This window comes from Leucoraja erinacea, chromosome 1 (genome assembly GCF_028641065.1).
Source record: "Leucoraja erinacea ecotype New England chromosome 1, Leri_hhj_1, whole genome shotgun sequence".
Classification (NCBI taxonomy): domain Eukaryota; kingdom Metazoa; phylum Chordata; class Chondrichthyes; order Rajiformes; family Rajidae; genus Leucoraja; species Leucoraja erinaceus.
Window position 1 is genome coordinate 24883169 of NC_073377.1, and position 22252 is coordinate 24905420.

General features: G+C 42.7%; 1 protein-coding gene across 12 annotated transcripts in view; it reads left to right on the forward strand.

Moving 5' to 3' along the window:
• Positions 1 to 22252, forward strand: part of nedd4l (NEDD4 like E3 ubiquitin protein ligase) — a 391568-nt gene that overhangs the window by 359027 nt on the left and 10289 nt on the right. For all 12 annotated transcript variants that reach the window (XM_055665427.1, XM_055665728.1, XM_055665191.1 and 9 more), the window contains 6 exons: positions 5290 to 5360; positions 8860 to 8955; positions 11845 to 11918; positions 18086 to 18146; positions 19956 to 20015; positions 21629 to 21736. In XM_055665427.1, the coding sequence (XP_055521402.1) occupies positions 5290 to 5360; positions 8860 to 8955; positions 11845 to 11918; positions 18086 to 18146; positions 19956 to 20015; positions 21629 to 21736 (470 nt within the window). The remainder of the gene's footprint in view (positions 1 to 5289; positions 5361 to 8859; positions 8956 to 11844; positions 11919 to 18085; positions 18147 to 19955; positions 20016 to 21628; positions 21737 to 22252) is intronic.

The following is a 22252-nucleotide window of genomic DNA, read 5'->3' on the forward strand; positions in this document are numbered from 1 at the left end:
ATGTCAACACCATTCCCCTAATGCCATGTGCTCTAATTTTAGTCACCAGTCTCCCGTGCGGGACCTTATCAAAGGCTTTCTGAAAGTATAGATACACTACATCCACTGGCACCCCTTCATCAATTTTACTTGTCACATCCTCAAAGAATTCCAGAAGATTAGTCAAGCATGATTTCCCTTTCATAAATCCATGTTGACCTGGACTAATCCTTTTACTCCTATCCAAATGCCGCATTATTACCTCTTTAATTATTGACTCCAGCATCTTTCCCACCACCGAAGTCAGGCTAACTGGTCTGTAATTCCCCGTTTTCTCTCTCGCTCCTTTCTTGAAAAGTGGGATAACATTAGCTATCCTCCAATCCACAGGAACTGATCCTGAATCTATTGAACATTGGAAAATTATCACCAATGCGTCCACTATTTCTAGAGCCACCTCCCTGAGGACCCTGGGATGCAGACCATCAGGCCCAGGGGATTTATCATCCTTCAGTCCCATTAGCCTACCCAATACTATTTCTCGCCTAATGAAAATTTATTTCAGTTCCTCTACCCCCTTAGATCCTCTGTCCTCCAGTACATCTGGGAGATTGTTTGTGTCTTCCTTAGTGAAGATTCAACTCTTCTGCCATTTCCTTGTTGCCCATAATAATTTCACCCGTGTCTGCCTTCAAGCGACCCACATTTGACTTTGCTACTCTTTTTCCCTTAACCTATCTAAAGAGGCTTTTACTGTCCCTTATATTCCTGGCCAGCTTCCCTTCGTACTTCATCTTTTCAGCCAGTATTGTCCGTTTTGTTTCCTTCTGTTGTCCTGTGAAGGTTTCCCAATCCTCTGGCTTCCGGCTACTATTAGCTGTGTTATACATCTTTTCTTTTAGTCTTATTCGATCCCTAAGTTCTCTTGTCAGCCACGGTTGCCTCGTAATCCCTTTAGAACCTTTCTTCCTTTTTGGAATGAAATGATCCTGCGTCTTCTGGATTATGCCCAGAAATTCCTGCCATTGCTGTTCCACCGTCATTCCTGCTAGAATCCCTTTCCAGTCTACCTTGGCCAGCTCCCCTCTCATGCCTTCATAGTCACCTTTGTTCAACTGCATCACTGACACTTCTGATTTAACTTTCTCCTTCTCAAATTGCACATTAAAACTAATCATATTAAGATCACTACCTCCAACCGATTCTTTTACCTCGAGTTCTTATCATATGTGGTTCATTGGACAACACTAAATCCAGAATTGCCTTTTCCCTGGTCGGATCCATTACAAGCTGCTCTAAGAATCCATCTCGGAGGCATTCTACAAACTCTCTTTCTTGGGGTCCTGAACCAACCTGATTTTCCCAGTCTACCTGCATATTGAAATCCCCCATCACCACAGTGGCATTACCTTTGTTACATGCCAGTTTTATCTCCTGCTGCAACTTACACCCTACATCCGGGCTAGTATTTAGGGGTCTGTAGATAACACCAATTTGTGTCTTCTTGCCTTTACAATTCCTCAACTCAATCCACAGTGACTCTACCTCGTCAGTCCCTATGTCTTCCCTCGCAAGGGACTGAATTCCATCCCTCACCAGCAGCAGAACTACCCCCCCCCCCTCTTCCCACCTGCCCACTGCCTGTCCTTTCTATACGATGTATAACCCTGAATATTAAGTTTCCAGGCCTGATCCTCCTGTAGCTCCGTATCAGTAATCCCCACAATGTCATATCTACCAACCTCTAACTGAGCCTGAAGCTCATCTACTTTACTTCTTATACTTCACGCATTCATATACAATAATTTAAATTCATTACGCATCTCACCTTTCACATCGATCCCTATTTCACTTGGGCATACGCTCCTATCCCTTTGTGAGCTTTCTTTCCCGTTAATTCTGGGGTCATTAACCATCCCTTTACTCTCTTTCCCTTTAACTCCGTCCTCCACTATCCCATTTGACATCCCACCCCCCTTATTCAGTTTAAAACCACCCGTATATCAGTGGCAAACCTGCCTGCCAGAATGCTGGTCCCCCACCTGTTACGGTGCAATCCGTTCCTTTTGTACAGTTTCCCCTTACTCCAAAACAGATCCCAGTGATCTAAGAATCTAAATCCCTGCCCCCTGCACCAGTTCCTCAGCCACACGTTCAGGTCCCGTATCTCCCTGTTCCTGCTCTCGCCAGCACGAGGAACTGGAAGCAAACCGGAAATAACAACCCTGGAGGTCCTGCTTTTCAGCATTTTTCCGAGCTCTCTAAAGTCACGCTGCAGAATATTCATCCCCCTCTTTCCAACATCGTTTATGCCGACATGCACTACCACTTCCGGCTGTTCACCCGGTTGAGGATTTTCTGCACTCTGTCCGTGACATCCTGGATCCTGGCACCGGGAAGGCAGCACACCATCCTCGAATCCCGTCTGTTGCCGCAGAAACCCCTGTCCGTACCTCTCACAATGGAGTCTCCAACTACAATGGCGTTGCCTGACGTTGGCCTCTTTGGTTTTGGCTCAACAGCCCTTTTTGCTTCTCAAGCCAGTCCGCCGCTCAGTGTGATAACGTCTTCTGTCCCGACAGCTTCTAAGTGGGTGAACCTGTTCACAAGATGTACAACACCCGGGGAACTTTGCATTCCATGTTTACCTCCCTTTCTCACCGTCTCCCACCTTCTCTCTTCCAGTACCTTAGGTGTAACAATCTTACTGTAGGACTTGTCGAGGAACGACTCCTTTTCTCGGACGAACCTGAGGTCATCCACTTGCTTCTCCCAGTTCCCCAACATGGTGCATCAGGAGCTGTACCTGGATGCACTTCTCACATTTGTAGCAGCCAGAGGCACCAGCGGTGTCCTTGACCTCCCACATACTGCAAGCATCACACTGAATCAGCTTGCTTGACATCTCCTTCTTTCGTCTCTACCTGTCCAGTGTTTTGCGAAGCCTCCTCTCCTCAGCCTCCTCGCCGAAGACTCTCAAGACAAAGACTCGCACTTTTCTCACAGGGCACAAACTCATGAGAGGAATAGATCAGGTGGATGCATAGTCTCTTGCACAGAGTAGGGGAATCAAGGACCTGAGGACATAGGTTCAAGGTGAAAGGAAAAAGATTTAATAGGAATCCGAGGGGTATTTTTTTCACACAAAGCGTGGTAGGTGTATGGAACAAGTTGCCAGAGGAGGTAGTTGAGGCTGGGACTATCCCATCGTTTAAGAAACAGTTAGACAGGTACATGGATAGGACAGGTTTGTAGGAATATGGACCAAGCGCAGGCAGGTGGGATTAGTGTAGCTGGTCGGCAGCTAGAGCGCTGGGTTTGTATACTCTGCACTTTAGAAGGATGAGAGGGAATCTTATTGAAACATATAAGATTGTTAAAGGTTTGGACACGCTAGAGGCAGGAAACGTGTTGGGGGAGTTCAGAACCAGGGGCTACAGTTTAAGAATAAGGGGTAGGCCATTTAGAACGGAGTTGAGGAAAAATATTTTCACCCTGAGAGTCGTGAATTTGTGAAATTCGTTGTCTCGGAAGGCTGTGGAGGCTGATCCTCTGGATGCTTTCAAGAGAGAGCTCTAAAAGATAATGGAGTCAAGGGATATGGGGAGAAGGCAGGAAATGATTGTGGATGATCAGCCATGATCACAGTGAATGGCGGTGGTTTAATATAGACAATAAACACCTATTGTTTATTGTCTATATTTCCCTCATTGCTCCCTATCTGCTCCCTTGTACCCTCTGAAGTAATATAGATATGATTTTCCCCTTAACCAGCAAAAGCAGCTGTCCACTGATGAAATCCCATTTGTATAAGTATTTGCTAATAAGTGAGTTCAGTATTCCGAAAAACGCAAGGAATCATGGGATTTGTCAAAGGTCACTCGCGATAAACATTCTCGGCAACTGTGCTGCTGCATGTATACAGACCCGCGTTTCATCCGTAGTCAGGATTGCACCCGGGTCTCCAGCTGCAGCGCTGTTGAACTTCTCCTGGACTGTTCCCGTCCCCTCCCGAGTGTCCCATCCCTGTCCGGGGGCGGCCGTAGATGTCCGGGGTGACCCCGGACTGATGGGACACCAGCCCGAAACAGTGATTTTAGAACCAATAGACAGTTTTTGCAAGCATTTTAGAACCACATTAAGGGCACTCACAGTTGAGTAGACATGTGTTCAGAGTTATTCACAGCTCAGAGAGACGTGACCCTCTCGCTTCCTCCGTCTGGCAGAGACTGAGTGAGCCACGACACTTCCGGGTTTTATAGTCCCTCCCCCCTGTCGCCAGCGGGGGCAGCAGAGAGAATGGTGAAATGTTTTAAAACATTAATATCTCTCTGATTTTTCATCGATGGGAAAAATCCTCCGGTCCAGACCGGCGGAGGGGGGTTCTGAGCGAGGTGGCCAAAAATGACGGCCATAAGTCGCGGCATTCCCTCGGAAATCACAAAACAGTAAGTCAAAAGCGGTCAAGATCTTAGTTTTAGTAATATAGCTGAAGGTCTCTATCCACCTTCGTCACTTGTCTGTTGTTCATTCATTGCTATCTTGATACCCCACTGGAGATCATTCGGCCATCGATTTGCCAGTTTCCCCCCCCCCCCCAATCCACTTGACTATCAATGTGTGCAGATGCTTTGTGAATTTACATTTTTTCACGGTGGTTTATTTATTTTTAATTTGTTCATTGAAATTTGACGCCATAAATAATTGACCATATCTGTTTATTGATGGATTGTTTATTGAAGTGTTAGATGTGAGGGAACATCCTGATTTAAGTAAGAACAGGTTTTGATTGAAAATTGTCTGAATAGCAAGATTTTGTGATTGGATGTGATTTGTGATCGGAAAGCAAAAATCTGCAAAATGATTGGAAATTTGAAATAAAAACACTAAATTTTGCTGATTCTCATCAGCTGAGACAGCAGAATGGCAAGGGAGAAGCTGTACAAACTTCAGATCATTTTTAAAAAGTTCAAAAAGTAATTTTAAAAAAATTATATATTGGGAGTACCTAAGTAAATATCAAGGATATGTAATGTGAAGTTCCTTTGATTGAGGCCACTGGACAATACATTCAAACCAGACCGGATGGCTTCAAATTCACCATGCGATAGAGGTACTTTTCATGTTTCTGCCAGGCAACAGAGCCATGTGTGCAAATGTTGTTATTATTTCCCTTGCTGGTGAAAATCTCAAAAATCAAACAAGGCAGGTTTGCTCCAGGCAATAATGACAGTTCATGACTGATTAAAATTCAGGCCTAATAATCATTTGAACTTTCATCTCATTCAATTCATTTTGTTTTCATTTCAGGCTTCTTTATCAGACCCTTTTACAAGATGATGTTGGGAAAATCCATCACACTGAAAGATATGGAGTCTGTAGTAAGTACAAAAGCACCATAAAAGTTACTCCCTATAGCCAGTCATTTTCATCAGTAATAAAATACATCATCTTATTTGTAAAATCTTGACGTTTTATACTGCGGAATTGTTTGATAATTTGATGTAAATTTGTAAATTGATGTAAATTTATCTTGATTTTCCTTTTTCTCTCTCTCTCTCTCTCCTCTCTCTCTCTCTCTCTCTCCTCTCTCTCTCTCTTTCTCTCATTTATACATAGCCGCTGCACTTTTCTCCTGATGATGGATGGCTTCATTGTCATGTGCTGTGCAATATATTACTCATAAGTACAACATGATAACATGCTGATAAATTTAAAATGGCTAAATATTTGGTGCAAGGCCTGGTTGGCTAAGACATTAAAAAACATTTTTACGTTTTAAGACCCTCGACTGAAAATGTTGTTTTAAATCAATATTTGAAGTATTTTAATCAAAATTTAACTGTGATAACAATTTAATTTCAAAAGATATTAAGTATTCTTTTATTTCTCCCATGTACGTTTAGTTCATGGAAATGATTTACCAGTTCAAGGTGTTGAGTGGAATGGAATTCATAGTTTATGAATATCCAGTTATATAAAGCCTCTATATCATGGTCAATATGGTGTGAACAGCCTGATTTCCATTGTGTTTATTTGCCTTTTTACATAATCTTAATTGGCACATGTTTAACTCGGCACCTTTTGCTATGCAAATTAACAGCGCAAGAGAGAAGAGCATTGCACAATTAATGCAGGACAACCAAGCGATGCTGTCAAATTCTGCCTTTGATTTCTCAGTCATTGTTCTTGTCGAGAACACAAAGTGCTGGAGTAACTTAGGCAGCATCAGCATCACTGGAGGATGTGGATAGGCAACGTTTTGGGTCAGGTCCCTTCTTCAGAATGATTGCAGCAGGGGGAGGAAAACTGGGAAAGAGAGGTGGAGGCAGGCCAAAGCAGGGCAAGGCATAGATGGATACAAATGCATGTGTTTATTATAGGCAGATGGGTAGACAAGGATCAGAGATGAAAAACGGACAACAGGGTGACAATGAAATATAAAGCCAGAGTTCGTGATATAGGTTGAAGGGGACAGGGTGGGTGGTTGTGGGGGGGGGGCGGGGGGGGGCGGGGGGGGGGAGATGGGAGGGGGGGGGGGGGAGGGGGGGGGGGGGGGGGAGGGGGGGTTGTGTGTGAGGAGTATAGGATAGTGTATGAAATTGATGTACACAAGGGTGGGGGGAAGCACAGGAAAGAGAGGGGGGTGAGGGTGAGGAGGTGAAGGGGTGCAAGTTAAAATTTAAGAATTCAATGTTCATACAGTTGGGTGAACAGGGCCTCTTCTATTGCCAGAGTGAGGCCAAATGCAAACTAGAGGAACAGCATAGCTTCCAAGATGGCACCCAACCCAGGCGACTATTTGCATGCTCGCCACAGAAGCTCGCCATCTACAATCAGATATTACAATCGCTCCACATTTTAAAATCTCAACTCCTACAACTACTTTTCTTACTTTAACTATGATATCTATACCCTGTAAATGGCTTGATTGTAATCATGTGTAGTCTTTTCGCTGACTGGTAAGCACGTAACAAAACCTTTTCATTGTATCTTGGTGCACGTGACAATAAACTAAACTGAACTGTACAACTCAATGGTACGAACATTGAATTCTCCAATGTTACATAAAACTCCTCCCCCCCCCCCCCCATCTCTTTCCTGTGTCATATCCCACCCCAGTGTACACCCAGTACACCCTCTATCCAGCCCTCCTCCCCACATTCCCTTCCACCTGTATCCCACCCTCTGGCTTTACATTTAATTGTCAATATTTTATCCCCTTTTCATTTCTAGCTATTGTCCATGCATCTGCCAATCAAAATCCCCCTCACCTGTATCCACCTATCACTTGCCCCACCCCCACCTAACTTTTCCAGCGTTCTCCCCCCACAACTATTATCAGTCTGAAGATGGGTTCCAACCAGCAACGTTGTTTATCATTGTCCTCTGGAGATGCTGCCTGACCTGCTGTTACTCCAGCACTTTGTGTTTTATACAAGATTCCAGCATTTATAGGTCCTTGTATCCCTATCTTTCTTGTTTGTTGTAATCTGTAAAAGGTTATTGGGAATCTGTTGGTGATGTGCAGGTGGGTAGTAGATTTAGGGGAGAATTGATAACTATATGATGTGAATACAAATGGAATTAATGTAGAATTAGTGTAAACAGGTACTTTCTGTCTATTTCTAACAGCTCTGATTATAGATCACCATTCAAGAGCTTATCAGGGATTTACTGGCATCATTGGCATAAATAAAGTATTTTTATTGGGACAGCAAATTCTATAACATCCATTGATCACTTTTATAGAGGAACCAATTCATGTTGTTTAAATGCTGAGCTGCCTCGGGTTCTGTCGCAGCTTTTCACTAGTGCATAGTTTAGTGTTTGCATCAGAGAAGCTGCAGCTATTCTCTGCAGGCAGCACAGTGGTAGAGTTGCTGCCTTACATTGCCAGAGTTCTGGGTTCGATCCTGACTATGGGTGCTGTCTGTACAGAGTTTGTACATTATCCCTGTGACCACGTGGGCTTTCTCTGGGTGCTCTGATTTCCTCCCACATTCCAAAAACATACAGGTTTGTAGGTTAATTGGCTTATGTAAATTGTCCCTAGTGTGTCAGATAGTGCTAGTACGGCATGTCAGCACGGACTCGAGGGGCCGAAGGGCCTGTTCCCACGTTGTATCCCTAAAGTTTAAAAGTCTAAAGGTTGAACTAAAATAGCATGGAACTCCTCTAAGTGCCATCAGAACCACAACATTGGTGTACAAAGCTGGTGTGCTTTGCACAAGGTTGAATGGTTGGATATCATGTACAATCTGCGCACATTAAGAACAACGTTTTAGTACATTGCTGCTTATGTCACACACTTCATATCAAATATCACCATAGAGGTTCTTTAGAGCACAAATTTACCAAGTAAGATTGCACTGGTTGGACCAGATGAGCAGATGGGAGGGAAGTTGCAGTCAAACATAACTGCACACTATAGAGTTATCAGAGGGACTGCCACAGGACTTCCAACCTTCACTCAGGATACATGTGAGTGAGAAACAAAGGCATTTCCTGACCTACATGAAGTCCTGGTGAAGGATCCGAACAAGTGGCATCATTTCTGTCTCGGGACATCAAAGTCTAGGATAGGAATTGGCTGCATCTAATTGGAGAAAAAAGAAAGCAATTTCTGAAAATTTCAGTTGTGGCACAAGCACTTGTAATAACTGCAGTAGATCATGGAAATGTCAGAATGGACAGTTTAGTCCTGTGGGCTATTGCATCTTAGTCTTTAATATTCATGGTCTCCTGCAGACTGAATTATATCTCTTATGTGTCATGGTTTAAATATTAGGCTTGGGTTGAATCATAAAATTAATTGCATTCATTGACTATCCCCTTTACATACTACATTGACCTTTAGTTCTTATTGCATTGTTTTAGGATGGTGAATATTTCAACTCGTTAAGATGGATTCTTGAAAATGACCCTTCTGAGCTGGATCTCAGATTTTGCATTGATGAAGAGAATTTCGGACAGGTATGTGGACATCTAACATCACCGATTTCAAGGATGCAATATTTCAAGGAAGTTGTCATAAGATAATTGGAAATGATTGAGTTTTTGAAAATTCCAATAATAATTTATTTTAAAGTTCAAACTGGTAATCTTGTTTGATCAATAGAATGTTTTCAGCAAATTTTAATGAATCATTTTGATAATCTGATTGAACAGATGGCTTGAGAAGTTAACTGGCTCTGGTCAAAATAAAATCCAGGCATTACTATCATAGAAACATAGAAACATAGAAATTAGGTGCAGGAGTAGGCCATTCGGCCCTTCGAGCCTGCACCGCCATTTAATATGATCATGGCTAATCATCCAACTCAGTATCCCGTACCTGCCTTTTCTCCATACCCTCTGATCCCCTTGGCCACAAGGGCCACATCTAACTCCCTCTTAAATATAGCCAATGAACTGGCCTCAACTACCCTCTGTGGCAGAGAGTTCCAGAGATTCACCACTCTCTGTGTGAAAAAAGTTCTCCTCATCTCGGTTTTAAAGGATTTCCCCCTTATCCTTAAGCTGTGACCCCTTGTCCTGGACTTCCCAACATCGGAAACAATCTTCCTGCATCTAGCCTGTCCAACCCCTTAAGAATTTTGTAAGTTTCTATAAGATCCCCTCTCAATCTCCTAAACTCTAGAGAGTATAAACCAAGTCTATCCAGTCTTTCTTCATAAGACAGCCCTGACATCCCAGGAATCAGTCTGGTGAACCGTCTCTGCACTCCCTCTATGGCAATAATGTCCTTCCTCAGATTTGGAGACCAAAACTGTACGCAATACTCCAGGTGTGGTCTCACCAAGACCCTATACAACTGCAGTAGAACCTCCCTGCTCCTATACTCAAATCCTCTTGCTATGAAAGCCAACATGCCATTCGCTTTCTTTACTGCCTGCTGCACCTGCATGCCTACCTTCAATCGACAGGGTATAAATGAAATGTACTGAATAGTGAAAGGGTTGGATAGAGTGGATGTGGAGAGGATGTTTCCACCAGTGGGAGAGTCTAGGACGTAGAGGTCATAGCCTCAGAATTAGACGTTCTTTTAGGAAAGAGATGAGGAGAAATTTATTTAGTCAGAGGGTGGTGAATCTGTGGAATTATTTGCCATAGAAGGCTGTGGAGGCCAAGTCAGTGGATATATTTAAGGCAGAGCAAGATAGATTCGTGATTAGTACAAGTGTCAGAGCTTACGGGGAGAAGGCAGGAGAATGGGGTTAAGAGGAAGAGTGGAATTATTTGCCATAGAAGGCTGTGGAGGCAAAGTCAGTGGATAGATAGAGGCAGAGATAGATAGATTCTTGATTAGTATGAGTGTCAGAGGTTAAGGGGAGAAGGCAGAATAATTGTGTTTGGAGGGAAAGATAGATCAGCCATGATCGAAGTAGACTTGATGGGCCGAATGGCCTAATTCTACTCCTATCTCTTATGATCTTATGAAATGCAAATGTTAGATTTGCAAATCTGTTGTGAGACTTCGTCTTATTGATCGAAAGGTGGTGATTATCATTCTGTTCCACCTTTAGACTCCATGTGGCATCAGCACTCTGACCCTGTGCAAGCCAGAGCTGGTTATTATTGCTTTACTATTGTAGCATTTACTGCGACAGGGAATAACTTTGTTTTGTGTGGTGTACAAGCAAACCGTACCTTATAAATATACATCAAGGGAGTGTGGGAGAGAAGGAAGAAAGAAACTGACTGCGTAATACAGTGTTATACTGTAGCAACAAAGTGCAGAGAAATAATGTACAAGGACTGCAACAAGATCGATTGGAAGATCAGGAATTCATCTGTAATAGAAAAAGTCTTAGTTATTTTCAATAATTTTAATAGTCTTCATATATCTCTGAATGTCAGAGATATTTAAAAACTATTGAAAATCAGTGACAACTTTGACAGCAGACAAACCTCCATCTGAGCTTCACGCTGCATCAACTAGGGGAAGATGCAGAGGATGGGCCACTGGACTTTGCTGCCTGAGAACAAGTTGCCATCTTGCCTATCCCCTGACTTAAAACATGGTGTGGCCACCAAAATCAGTCCTGGGAAGCCAAGGACCCGAAATGGCATTTCAGCGTCATGTACAATAACACAAGACAGCTACCAGGTGGATTGACGCACTGGTTTATCGTCATCCGTGTAGAGGAGTGACCTTAATTGTTCATACCATCTGGAGAACAGTAGGCGGTGTTTCCCAGAACCATGATCCAACTGAGCCTGACCGTGATAATTTAGCTTTCTTGTAACAACTGCTGACGAGATATAGTTTGTTTTATGTGTGATGCAGCGGAGAATACCTGTATTGATCTCGATGGCCATTTTTGGCTGTAACACCATGACGAGGTAGCCTACACTGACCACTCTAGTTTAGTTTTTTTGTTTAGTTTATTGTAACGTGTACCGAAGTACAGTGAAAAGCTTTTGTTGCGTGCTGACCAGTCAGCGGAAACACAAACCACGATTACGATGGATCCATTTACAGTGTATAGATACATGACAAGGGAACAATGTTTAGTGCAAGGTAAAGCCAGAAAGGTCGGATCAAGGATAGTCCGAGGGTCACCAATGAGGGAGATAGTAGCTCAACACTGCTCTCTGGTTGTGGTAGGATGATTCAGTTACTGATAACAGCTGGGAAGAAACTATCCCTGAATCTGGATACCACATGCTGCTAACTAAATATCTCCTAGCTATACGATTAATACTTCCAAGTGTTAATTTCATTAAAATAAATTAAATGTAATGCATGATACACAAGTCTGAATGTCATTAATTATAGACCTCCGTTTTCTGCTTGAGTATCATCAGCTTGTCAGCTCTCTGTTGTGCAGTTTCATTCATTTGGCTTGTCCTTCGTAGACCTATCAAGTGGATCTGAAACCCGGTGGTTCAGACACGGTGGTCACCAATGAAAACAAAAGGGAATACATAGAGTAAGTTAATGCTTATTTAATTTAATAGTCTTCCCTCACCTTGCTGAACTATTTTTACTGCCATTTCTCATTAATACCATGGAAAGTGCTGATCAAATTATTAGTTGGACCGGGTGGCGCTGTCAGCGATGGCAACCTCGCCAATAGTCTGTTTGTCTTTTCATCTTTTTTGTTATTTTAGTGTGTTTTTAAAAGTTTGTGTTAATGTTCTCTGGTTTGTTTTATGGGGGAGGTGGTCGGGGGAAACATTTTTCAATCTCCTACCTTGCCGGAGATGCGATTGCTTTCCGGATCGTATCTCCGGTTGCTCTACGGCCTAACATCATGAAGCTGGTGGCCTTGCTCGGGACTGACTGAGAGCCCCACCGTGGGGCCGTGGACTTACCATCGGAGCCTGCGATCCGTGCCAGGGATCGACGCTCCAACCGCGGCCTGCGGATTTCAAAGTCAAGGAGCTCGCAGTCTCAGGTAGAGACTGATGTCGAGTAGCTCCAAAGCCACAAGGGGTTCGACCAGCCCCGGCCCGGGGTCCGATCGCCTGGTGCAGACGAGTTGAGATCCTCCCGATGCGGGAGCGCGATTGCCCCGTTGTGGAGGGCTCGACCGCCAGCTGCGGGAGCCAAGATCGCCCCGACAACGGAAGGTTTGAGTGCCCCGACTGCGGGAGAACAAAGAAGGGAAGAAGGTTGACCTTTTTTTTTGCCTTCCATCACTGTGAGGAATGTAGGGGAGTCGCTGTGGTGGATGTTCATGTTAAAAATGTATTTAGGTGTCTTGTTGATCTTTATTGATATGACTCTATGGCAAATCAAATTCCTTGTATATTGCAAAACACACTTGGCTAATAAATTACTATTATGATTATGATTAGTTAACCTCCTAAATTTAATGAAATGGGTCAGTGTAAATCCTCCTCATAACTTAACCATTTGCATCCTGATATGAGTTTAGTAAAGATAGACTCCCTCCAAGGACTAGATGTTCTTTCTAATGTTCTTTAGTTCAATAGCCCTTTATTGTCAAATGTGTCCCGAGGGACAGTGAAATTTGATTTTACCTTACAGTCATACCAAAAAAAAGCAACGATACAAAATTACATAAAAATTAAACATAAACAGCCACCGCAGTGACGTGACCCACAGCCATCAATCCAATGTCCGGGCCACACACATGCTCTTCACCGTGATGTGCCCATAGTTGCACCGACTGCTGTAGCTCTCTCAGCAGTCCCTGTCCGCCCGAACAGTCAGAAAGGCGTCCACACTCGCACCAGACACCAGGACGCTCCCGTGGCGCGACGTCCCCGCAAAAACTGAGACCACCGCACTCACGGCAATCCCTCCGACTCCCTACCAGCGCAGGTAGCATCCATCTTACATTGGATGACCTTACATTCCTCACTGTTATGGAAGGCAAATAGCTTTTACCTTCTTCCTCCTTCGAACTGTTCAGAGAACTCCACATGTAGTTGAGGCAAAGTTTTTTATGGTTGTAACTTAACGGTTTCAACTCTCTTATATCAGTCCTCTCGGGCCAAAATTACATTGGAATTTTTCATAATCTCTCACATCAGCCAGTAGCATTTTACTGATGATGAACTTGGGACCCAACATTTTGTCAAACTGCCAGAGTTTTGAACTTTTGATCATTTCTTTAATATTTATGTTCCTTAATAGGAGCAGAATTAGGCCATTCGACCCATCAAGTCTACTCATTCAATCATGGCTCACACCTTCAATTTCAATTCAATTTTATCTTTTTTGTTCCAATTAGATGAATTGATTTGCCTTTATTTGCTTGTTTGGCCCATTTGCAATTTCCCTATCTTGCAATGAATCTAATAAAATCCAGAAATTTCCTGATACTGTTTGCTTGGATAAATGGTCACTGAATCTCCAAAATCTTAGGATGAAAGCGTTATAGCTCTGGCAGGTCTTTATTTCCAACTGATTATTTCTCATTATCTTTGTTGATTCTGATGGGTCCCTCTGTTGATCTTAATTGGGATGTTTTGTGTTCTCTCATTTTCCCCTTCTGTTAGACAACAAGGCTTTCTTTATTCTGAACGTCAGCATTTCCTTTAATGCAGTGGTAATTATTTCGAAAATCGTAATTGAAAAAAGAGATGTTTTTCCTGCTTTCATTGAAGGCAGAATGAGTAGCACATCTCATGGTCCAAACTAAAACTGTGATGACATTTTTGCTCTGAAAAATTGAGTTTTTCTTCACCACAAAATGTGCTTCTCTGAAATTAGTGTCTGCATGCTCAATTTGTAATTTTCAGAAGGATTGTTATGATAAATGAGTCACAAAATTAATAAGCAGCATTTGGTCCATCTGTATGACACTTCCATTGTCCATTTAAGTACCTGGTTGATCCTTTAATTTAGTTTGAGATACAGCTTGGAAACAGGTCTTTCTGCCCACCAAGTCCATGCCGACCATCGGTCACCTGTACACACTAGTTCTATGTTATCCAACTTATACGTCTACTCTCTACACGCTAGGGTCAGTTCACAGAGACCAATTATACTACAAACCTGCATGTCTTTGGGATGTGGGAGGAAACTGAAATGCTTGAAGGAAATCCATACATCACAATGAAACTCGACATAAACAGCACCGAGGTCAAGATTGATGCCTACTTTCAATGACTGGTGTACCATGACACCCAAGTCTCGTTGCATCACCCCTTTTCCTAATCAGCCACCATTCAGATAATAATCTATTTTCCTGTTCTTGCCACCAAAGTGGATAACCTCACACTTATCCACATTATACTGCATCTGCCATATATTTGCCCACTCACCCAACCTATCCAAGTCACCTTGCAGCCTCCTAGCTCACAGCTAACACTGCCCCCCAGCTTCGTATCATCAGCAAACTTGGAGATGTTGCATTCAATTCCCTCGTCCAAATCATTAATATATATTGTAAATAGCTGGGATCCCAGCACTGAGCTTTGCGGTACCCCACTAGTCACTGCCTGCCATTCTGAAAATTCCTACACTTTGCTTCCTGTCTGCCAGCCAGTTCTCTATCCACACCAATACTGAACCCCCAATACCGTGTGCTTTAAGTTTGCATACTAATCTCTTATGTGGGACCTTGTCGAAAGCCTACTGAAAGTCCAGATATAACACATCCACTGGTTCTCCCTTATCCACTCTACTAGTTACATCCTCTAAAAATTCTACAGGATTCGTCAGACATGATTTACCTGTCATAAATCCATGTTGACTTTGTCCAATGATTTTACCACTTTCCAAATGTGCTGCTACCCCATCTTTAATAACTGACTCTAGCATTTTACCCACTACCGATGTTAGACTAACTGGTCTGTAATTCCCCATTTTCTCTTTCCCTCCCTTTTTAAAAAGTGGTGTTACATTAGCTACCCTCCAATCCTCGGGAACTATTCCAGAATCTAAAGAGTTTTGAAAAATTATCACTAATGCATCCACTATTTCTGGGGCTACTTCCTTAAGCACTCTGGGATGCAGCCTATCTGGCCCTGGGGATTTATCGGCCTTTAATTCATTCAATTTACCTAATACCACTTCCCGACTAACCTGGATTTCACTCAGTTCCTCCATCTCATTTGACCCCCGGTCCCCTGATATTTTCGGCAGATTATTTATGTCTTCCTTAGTGAAGACAGAAACAAAGTAGTTATTCAATTGGTCTGCCATGTCCTTGTCCCCTATGATCAATTCACCTTTTTCTGACTGCAAGGGACCTACATTTGTTTTAACTAATCTTTTTCTCTTCACATATCTATAAAAGCTTTTGCAGTCATGTTCCCTGCCAGTTTTCTTTCATAATCTATTTTCCCTTTCCTAATTAAGCCCTTTGTCCTCTTCTGCTGGACTCTGAATTTCTCCCAGTCCTCTGGTAGGCTGCTTTTTCTGGCTAATTTGTATGCTTCATCTTTAGTTTTGATACTATCCCTTGTTATCCACGGATGCGCTACCTTCCCAGATTTATTCTTTTGCCAAACTGGGATAAACAATTGTTGTAGTTCATCCATGCGGTCTTTAAATGCCTTCCATTGCATATCCACCTTCAACCCTTTAAGAATCAATTGCCAGTCTATCTTGGCCAATTCACATCTCATACCCTCAAAGTTACCTTTCTTTAAGTTCAGAACCCTTGTTTCTGAATTAACTATGTCACTCTCCATCCTAATGAAGAACTCAACCAAATTATGGTCACTCTTGCCCAAGGGGCCACGCACAACAAGATTGCTAACTAACCCTTCCTCATTACTCAATACCCAGTCTAGAATATCCTGCTCTCTCGTTGGTTCCTCTACATGTTGGTTTAGAAAACTATCCCACATACATTCCAAGTAATCCTCTTCCTCAGCACTCCAGCCAATTTGATTCACCCAATCTATAAGTAGATTGAAGTCACCCATTATAACTGTTTTACCTTTGTTGCACGGATTTCTAATTTCCTGTTTGATGCCATCCCCAACCACTACTACTGTTAGGTGGCCTGTACACAACTCCCACTATCGTTTTCTGCCCCTTAGTGTTTCACAGCTCTACCCATATCGATTCCACACCTCCAAGCTAATGTCCTTTCTTTCTATTGCGTTAATCTCCTCTCTGACCAGCAAAGCTACCCCACCTCCTTTTCCTTTCTGTCTATCCCTCCTGAATATTAAATATCCCTGGATGTTCAGCTCCCAGCCATGGTCACCGTAGAGCCATGTTTCCGTGATCCCAACTATATCATATTCAATAATAAATATCCGCACATTCACCTCATCCACCTTATTACGAATGCTCCTCGCATTGAGACACAAAGCCTTCAGGCTTGTTTTTACAACACTCTTACAACCTTATACCTTATACAATTATGTTGAAAAGTGGCCCTTTTTAATATTTGCCATGGATTTGTCTGCCTGCCACTTTTACTTTTCACCTTGCTACCTATTGCTTCTACCCTCATTTTACACCCCTCTGTCTCTCTGCTCATGCTCCCACCTCCCTGCCGCATCCCCCTCCACAACAGCACAAGCAAACACTCCCGCAAGGACATTGGTTCAATTCCAGCCCAGGTGCAGACCGTCCTGTTTGTGCTGGTCCCAGAACTGCCCTAGAAATTTGAATCGCTCCCCTTGCACCATTTTTCAAGCCACGTATTCATCTGAAATATCTTCCTATGTCTACTCTGACCAGCACGTGGCACTGGTAGTAATCCAGAGATTATTACCTTTGAGGTCCTGCTTATCTCCTTGCTCCCTAAATTCACCTTGTAGGACCTCATCCCGTTTTTTACCTATATCGTTGGTGCCAATGTGCACCACGACAACTGGCTGTTCACCCTCTCCCTCCAGAATTTTCTGCAGCCGCTCAGAGACATCCCTGACCCTTGCACCAGAGAGGCAACATACCATCCTGGAGTCTCTTTTGCGGCTGCAGAAACGCCTATCTATTCCCCTTACAATTGAAACCCCTATTACTATTGCCCTTCCACTCTTTTTCCTCCCCTCCTGTGCCGCAGAGCCACCCACGGTGCCATGAACTTGGCTGCTGCTGCCTTCCCCTGATGAGCCATCTCCCCCAACAGTATCCAAAATAGTATATCTGTTTAGGAGGGAGATGACCACAGGGGATTCCTGCACTACCTGCCTACTGCTACGCTGGCCACCCGTTCCCTTTCTGTCCGCTTGTCTTTTACCTGCGGTGTGGCCAATTTGCTACGTGCTATTCACGACTTTCTCAGCATCGTGGATGCTCCAGTATGAATCCAACTGCAGCTCCAACCGTTCAATGTTGCTGGACACACTTCCTGCATATGATTATGCTAATGTTTATGATAGTTTGCCATGAAATAGTTCTCAAATTTAGTATTTTCTTTCTCATTTGGGAACATGCATATGTAACTCATACCTCATTTTACTCCCTTTAAATTTGTAAAGACAAGCAATTTGATCTTTCCTCATTATTCAGTCCTTTGATTCCATACACTTCACACCATTTGCCTACACAAGTTCTGTTTCTTTACACACCGTAGTTATAAATTGAAATGATGAATGATCGATTTCAGATGATGATCATTTCTTCAAATTATTGAAACTAGAAGCAAACTGAAGAGAAAAATTGAGTAGAGTGTATCATTTTTTAAATTGCTTTTCCCTTGTGTCTCATGTGCAGCTTAGTCATCCAGTGGAGGTTTGTTAATCGGGTGCAGAAGCAAATGAACGGCTTCATGGAGGTAACTGGTTATTTTTGTAATATAGAGCCGAGTATTTATTTTGCACTATATTTCCTATGCTGCGATTTTAATCAAGGACTCTTGAGATATTGACTGTTGAATGGAATGTTCATGCAAATTTCTGGCTCTGCACGTAATGTTCACAATGTATTACAGCTTTCTAATAGAAAGGTCATAACGTCATATGTAATAGGAGCAGAATTAGGCCATTCAGCCCATTAAGTCTACTCTGCCATTCAATCATGGCTGATCTATCTCTCCCTCCTAACCCCATTCTTCTGCCTTCCCCTCCTGCCTAATAACCCCTGCTATTAAATATTATACTTTCCCTAGAAACGGGTTTGATCTTTCCTTTACTACAATATTAGAGTTGAAATCTCTTTAATCAGGGCTTTGCAGATGGCTGATTGACTATGTCAATCAATTAAAAATATTGGCAACCTTTGGTTCAGGAAAAGCATTTATAGGCCACAAGGTGGTGCTCAGTTCACTTGCATCATGTTGCTGACAAATATGATTTTATCTCAATGAGTTTTGCAGTAATATCAAATAGTGTTTCCTATATTTCAAATTTTGGGGCAAATAAAAAATGTTGGTGTAAATATGGATCAGATTGTTTCAGCAAGCTGATCAACGTTAATTATTTCTGCTCATTTTCAGTAATTTGTGAAAGGTGCCCTTCATTGGTAAAGCTCTAAGTCCTTTGCAAGGCAATATAGCTTTTGAATGATTGAATGGCAATATTCCAATATTTTTTTTGTGACTGCCCTTAATAATTGCAAAGTAGAAGCAAAGCATTGCTTCATAAGGAGTTCAGAAGACAACTTTTGCTGTTGTCCAGCTCTTAACGTACTTCCCTGCAGCAAATTAAGGTCACGAGGAACAGGAGTAGAATTAGGCCATTCGTCCCATCAAGTCTACTATGGCATTCAATCATGGCTGATCTACCTCTCCCTCCCAACCCCATTCTCCTGCCTTCTCCCCATAACCTCTGACACCTGTACTAATTGAGAATCTATCTACATCTGCCTTAAAATGATCTAGTGACAGCCTCCACAGCCGTCTGTGGCAAATAATTCAACAGATTCACCACCCTCTGACTAAAGAAATGTCTCCTTGTCTCCTTTATAAAAGAACGCTCTTTAATTCTGAGGCTATGACCTCTAGTCCTAGACTCTCCCACTAGTGGAAACATCCTCTCCACATCCACTCTATCCAAGCCTTTCACTACTCTGTATGTTTCAATGAAGTCTCCCCCACCATTCTTCTAAACTCCAGCGAGTGCAGGCCCAGTGCCGACAAAGGGTCCTGAGATCATTCTTGTACACTTCCTCTCCATTGCCAACACAACCTTCCTCAGATATGGTGCACAAAATTGCTCACAATATTCCAAATGTGGCCTTACCTTATAGAGCTTCAACATTACATCCCTGTTTTTGTAGACAAGCCCTCTTCAAATAAATGCTTGCATTGAGTTTGCTTTCTTTACTACGGATTCGACTTGCAGATTCACTTTTGGGGAATGCTGCACCAGCACTCCCAGGTCCCTTTGCACCTCCGATTTCTGGATTCTCTCCCCATTTGGAAAATAGTCTGAGAATGGAAATTTAGAAGCAAAAAGATGCACTTTACAAACATATCGCAAATTATTAATGCCTATCTAACTCTGGGCTCCCACTGTCTTTAACAATAATAGCAGCTGTCAGTCTGATTATATAAATATATAAATAACTGAAATGAACTATATGGTGTATTCATAATTTTTGTACATGTGTTGATACTTCTCTTTCATAAACATTTCATTTTCAGGGCTTCACAGAACTCGTTCCTATTGATTTGATTAAAATATTTGATGAAAATGAACTAGAGGTTAGTGTTTTATTCCTTCCAGTATGATCTTGAATAACTGCCCCAACCCCATTCACCAACTCTTAAGTATTCGACTTACCAGGGAGTTAAATATATTCATTCAAGCTTCCCTTCACAAATTTATTCTTGTGTTCATATGCAAATAGATCTTCACCTGGTTGATGAAGACAAATTCAGATTGTGATTGGGCAAAGTTCTATGTGTATAAAATCATGAGAGGAATAGATCGGGTAGATGCACAGAGTCTCTTGCCCAGAGTAGGGGAATCAAGAACTAGAGGACCTAGGTTTAAGGTGAAGAGGAAAAGATTTAATAGGAATCTGAGAGGTAACATTTTCACACAAAGGGGGGTGGGTGTGTGGAACAAGCTTCCAGAGGAGGTGGTTGAGGCTGGGACTATCCCAACATTGAAGAACAGTTAGATAGGTACATGGATAGGAAGTTTGGAGGGATATGGACCAAGCACGGGCAGGTGGGACTAGTTTAGCGGAGGCATGTTAGCTGGTGTGGGCAAATTGGGCTGAAGGTCCTGTTTCCACACTGTATCACTCGATTACTTTTTGACTCTAAAGCTCTCATATCCTTCCAAAGTTAGAAGAATGCTTTATTAAATATTAATAACTTGTTTTGCAAATTGAAGTGTTTAGAAAAGGGCAAATTGAAACAGAATTGGAAGAATTTAGGGGTTCATGTAGCATCTATGGAGGCAAATTGTGTGTCAGAACTGAGAGAGAAGTGGAACAATTTCCAGTGTATGGTGTGGGATGCAATAGAGCCTGGTGCATGATGAGTGGAACGTGGGGGGGGGGGGGGGGGGGGGGGGGGGGGGGGGGGTGGGTGATGGGCAAATGGAGTCAGGTGGTGGGGAGAGGAGCACTTAGCAAAGATAGAAACCAAGGAGAGTGTGTGGAGGCCAAGAACACCAGAAGTGTGCATTGTCTGACATTGGACAATGCAATGCTCACATAAATGGGTTGTAAGCTACTCAAGCGGAATACAAGATATTGTTCTTCCAATTAGCATTTGATCTCTTCCTTGCAATGGAGAAAATGGCATCCAACCGAAAGTTCAATATTTCAAACAAAGCGCAAGCACTTTGCAAAATAGTGGCCCAGTTTATGCATGGTTTCACCAGGGGTGTCCACATCACGAGCACCAAATGCAGAAGGCTAGGATGGAAGAGGAACCCGTGAATCTCTGCCTCCCTTGGAAGGTCGATTTGAAAGTACTTGAATGATGGGCGAGGTTGGAGATGAAAGAGATAGTCCTACACCTCCTATGGTTGCAAGGAAAAGTTTCTGTGGGAGTGGAGGAATGGGTAGGAATGGATGATTGCACCCAAGAGTGTGGTCACTGCAAAAAAACAAACTGCCAGAGAAACTCAGCAGGTCATGCAGCATCTATGGGGGCAAAGGGTAAATGTATGACATTTCAGGTCATGACCCTGCATCGGTCCCAAAATATCAGCCATCCCATTGCCTCCACAACTGACTGAGTTCCTTGGCAGCTTGTTTCTTGTCCTGGGTTTCAGCGCCAGCAGTCTCTTGTGTCTCCATCTAAATATGACATTTATTTTTGAATTACCATTTGCATTTGTGTTGATTTTCTTTTAGTTGCTGATGTGCGGCCTTGGAGATGTGGATGTCAATGACTGGAGGCAGCACACAGTCTACAAAAACAACTATTGTACAAACCACCCAGTTATTCAGTGGTATTGGAAGGTAATGCAAAATGAATCCATCAGCCAAAATATTCCTTGCTAAAGCCTTAATGTTTCTGTAATAGAAAAATTACACTTCCTTAAAATTACTCTTCAATAAGGGCATTGAAATAGAAGCAGGCATAATCATTTGCCCTTCTTGTCTGCTGTACCTTTCAAGGCTGATCTTTTATTTCAATGCCACTTCCCTTTACTCAACTGTATCTTTGTTTCCGTTAATATCCTTTTCTTGCACCGTTTTTAAAAGTAAGCTGATGTATTAAAATTCGAGTTTAGAAGGTTCTCGCTAAGAAGGATCCCGACCCGAAATGCCACCCATGCTTTTTCTCCAGAGATGCTGCCTGGCCCCACTAAGTTACTCCAGCACTTTGTGTCGATCTTCAATGTAAATGACTCGTGGGATTCTCAGATCCTGAGAAGTGATTTATTCTGCTTTGGAAGTCACATATTAATGCTTCACCCCCTTGGAACAGTGATGAAAAATATCATGTTTATTTAGCAACCAGACTTGGCCATA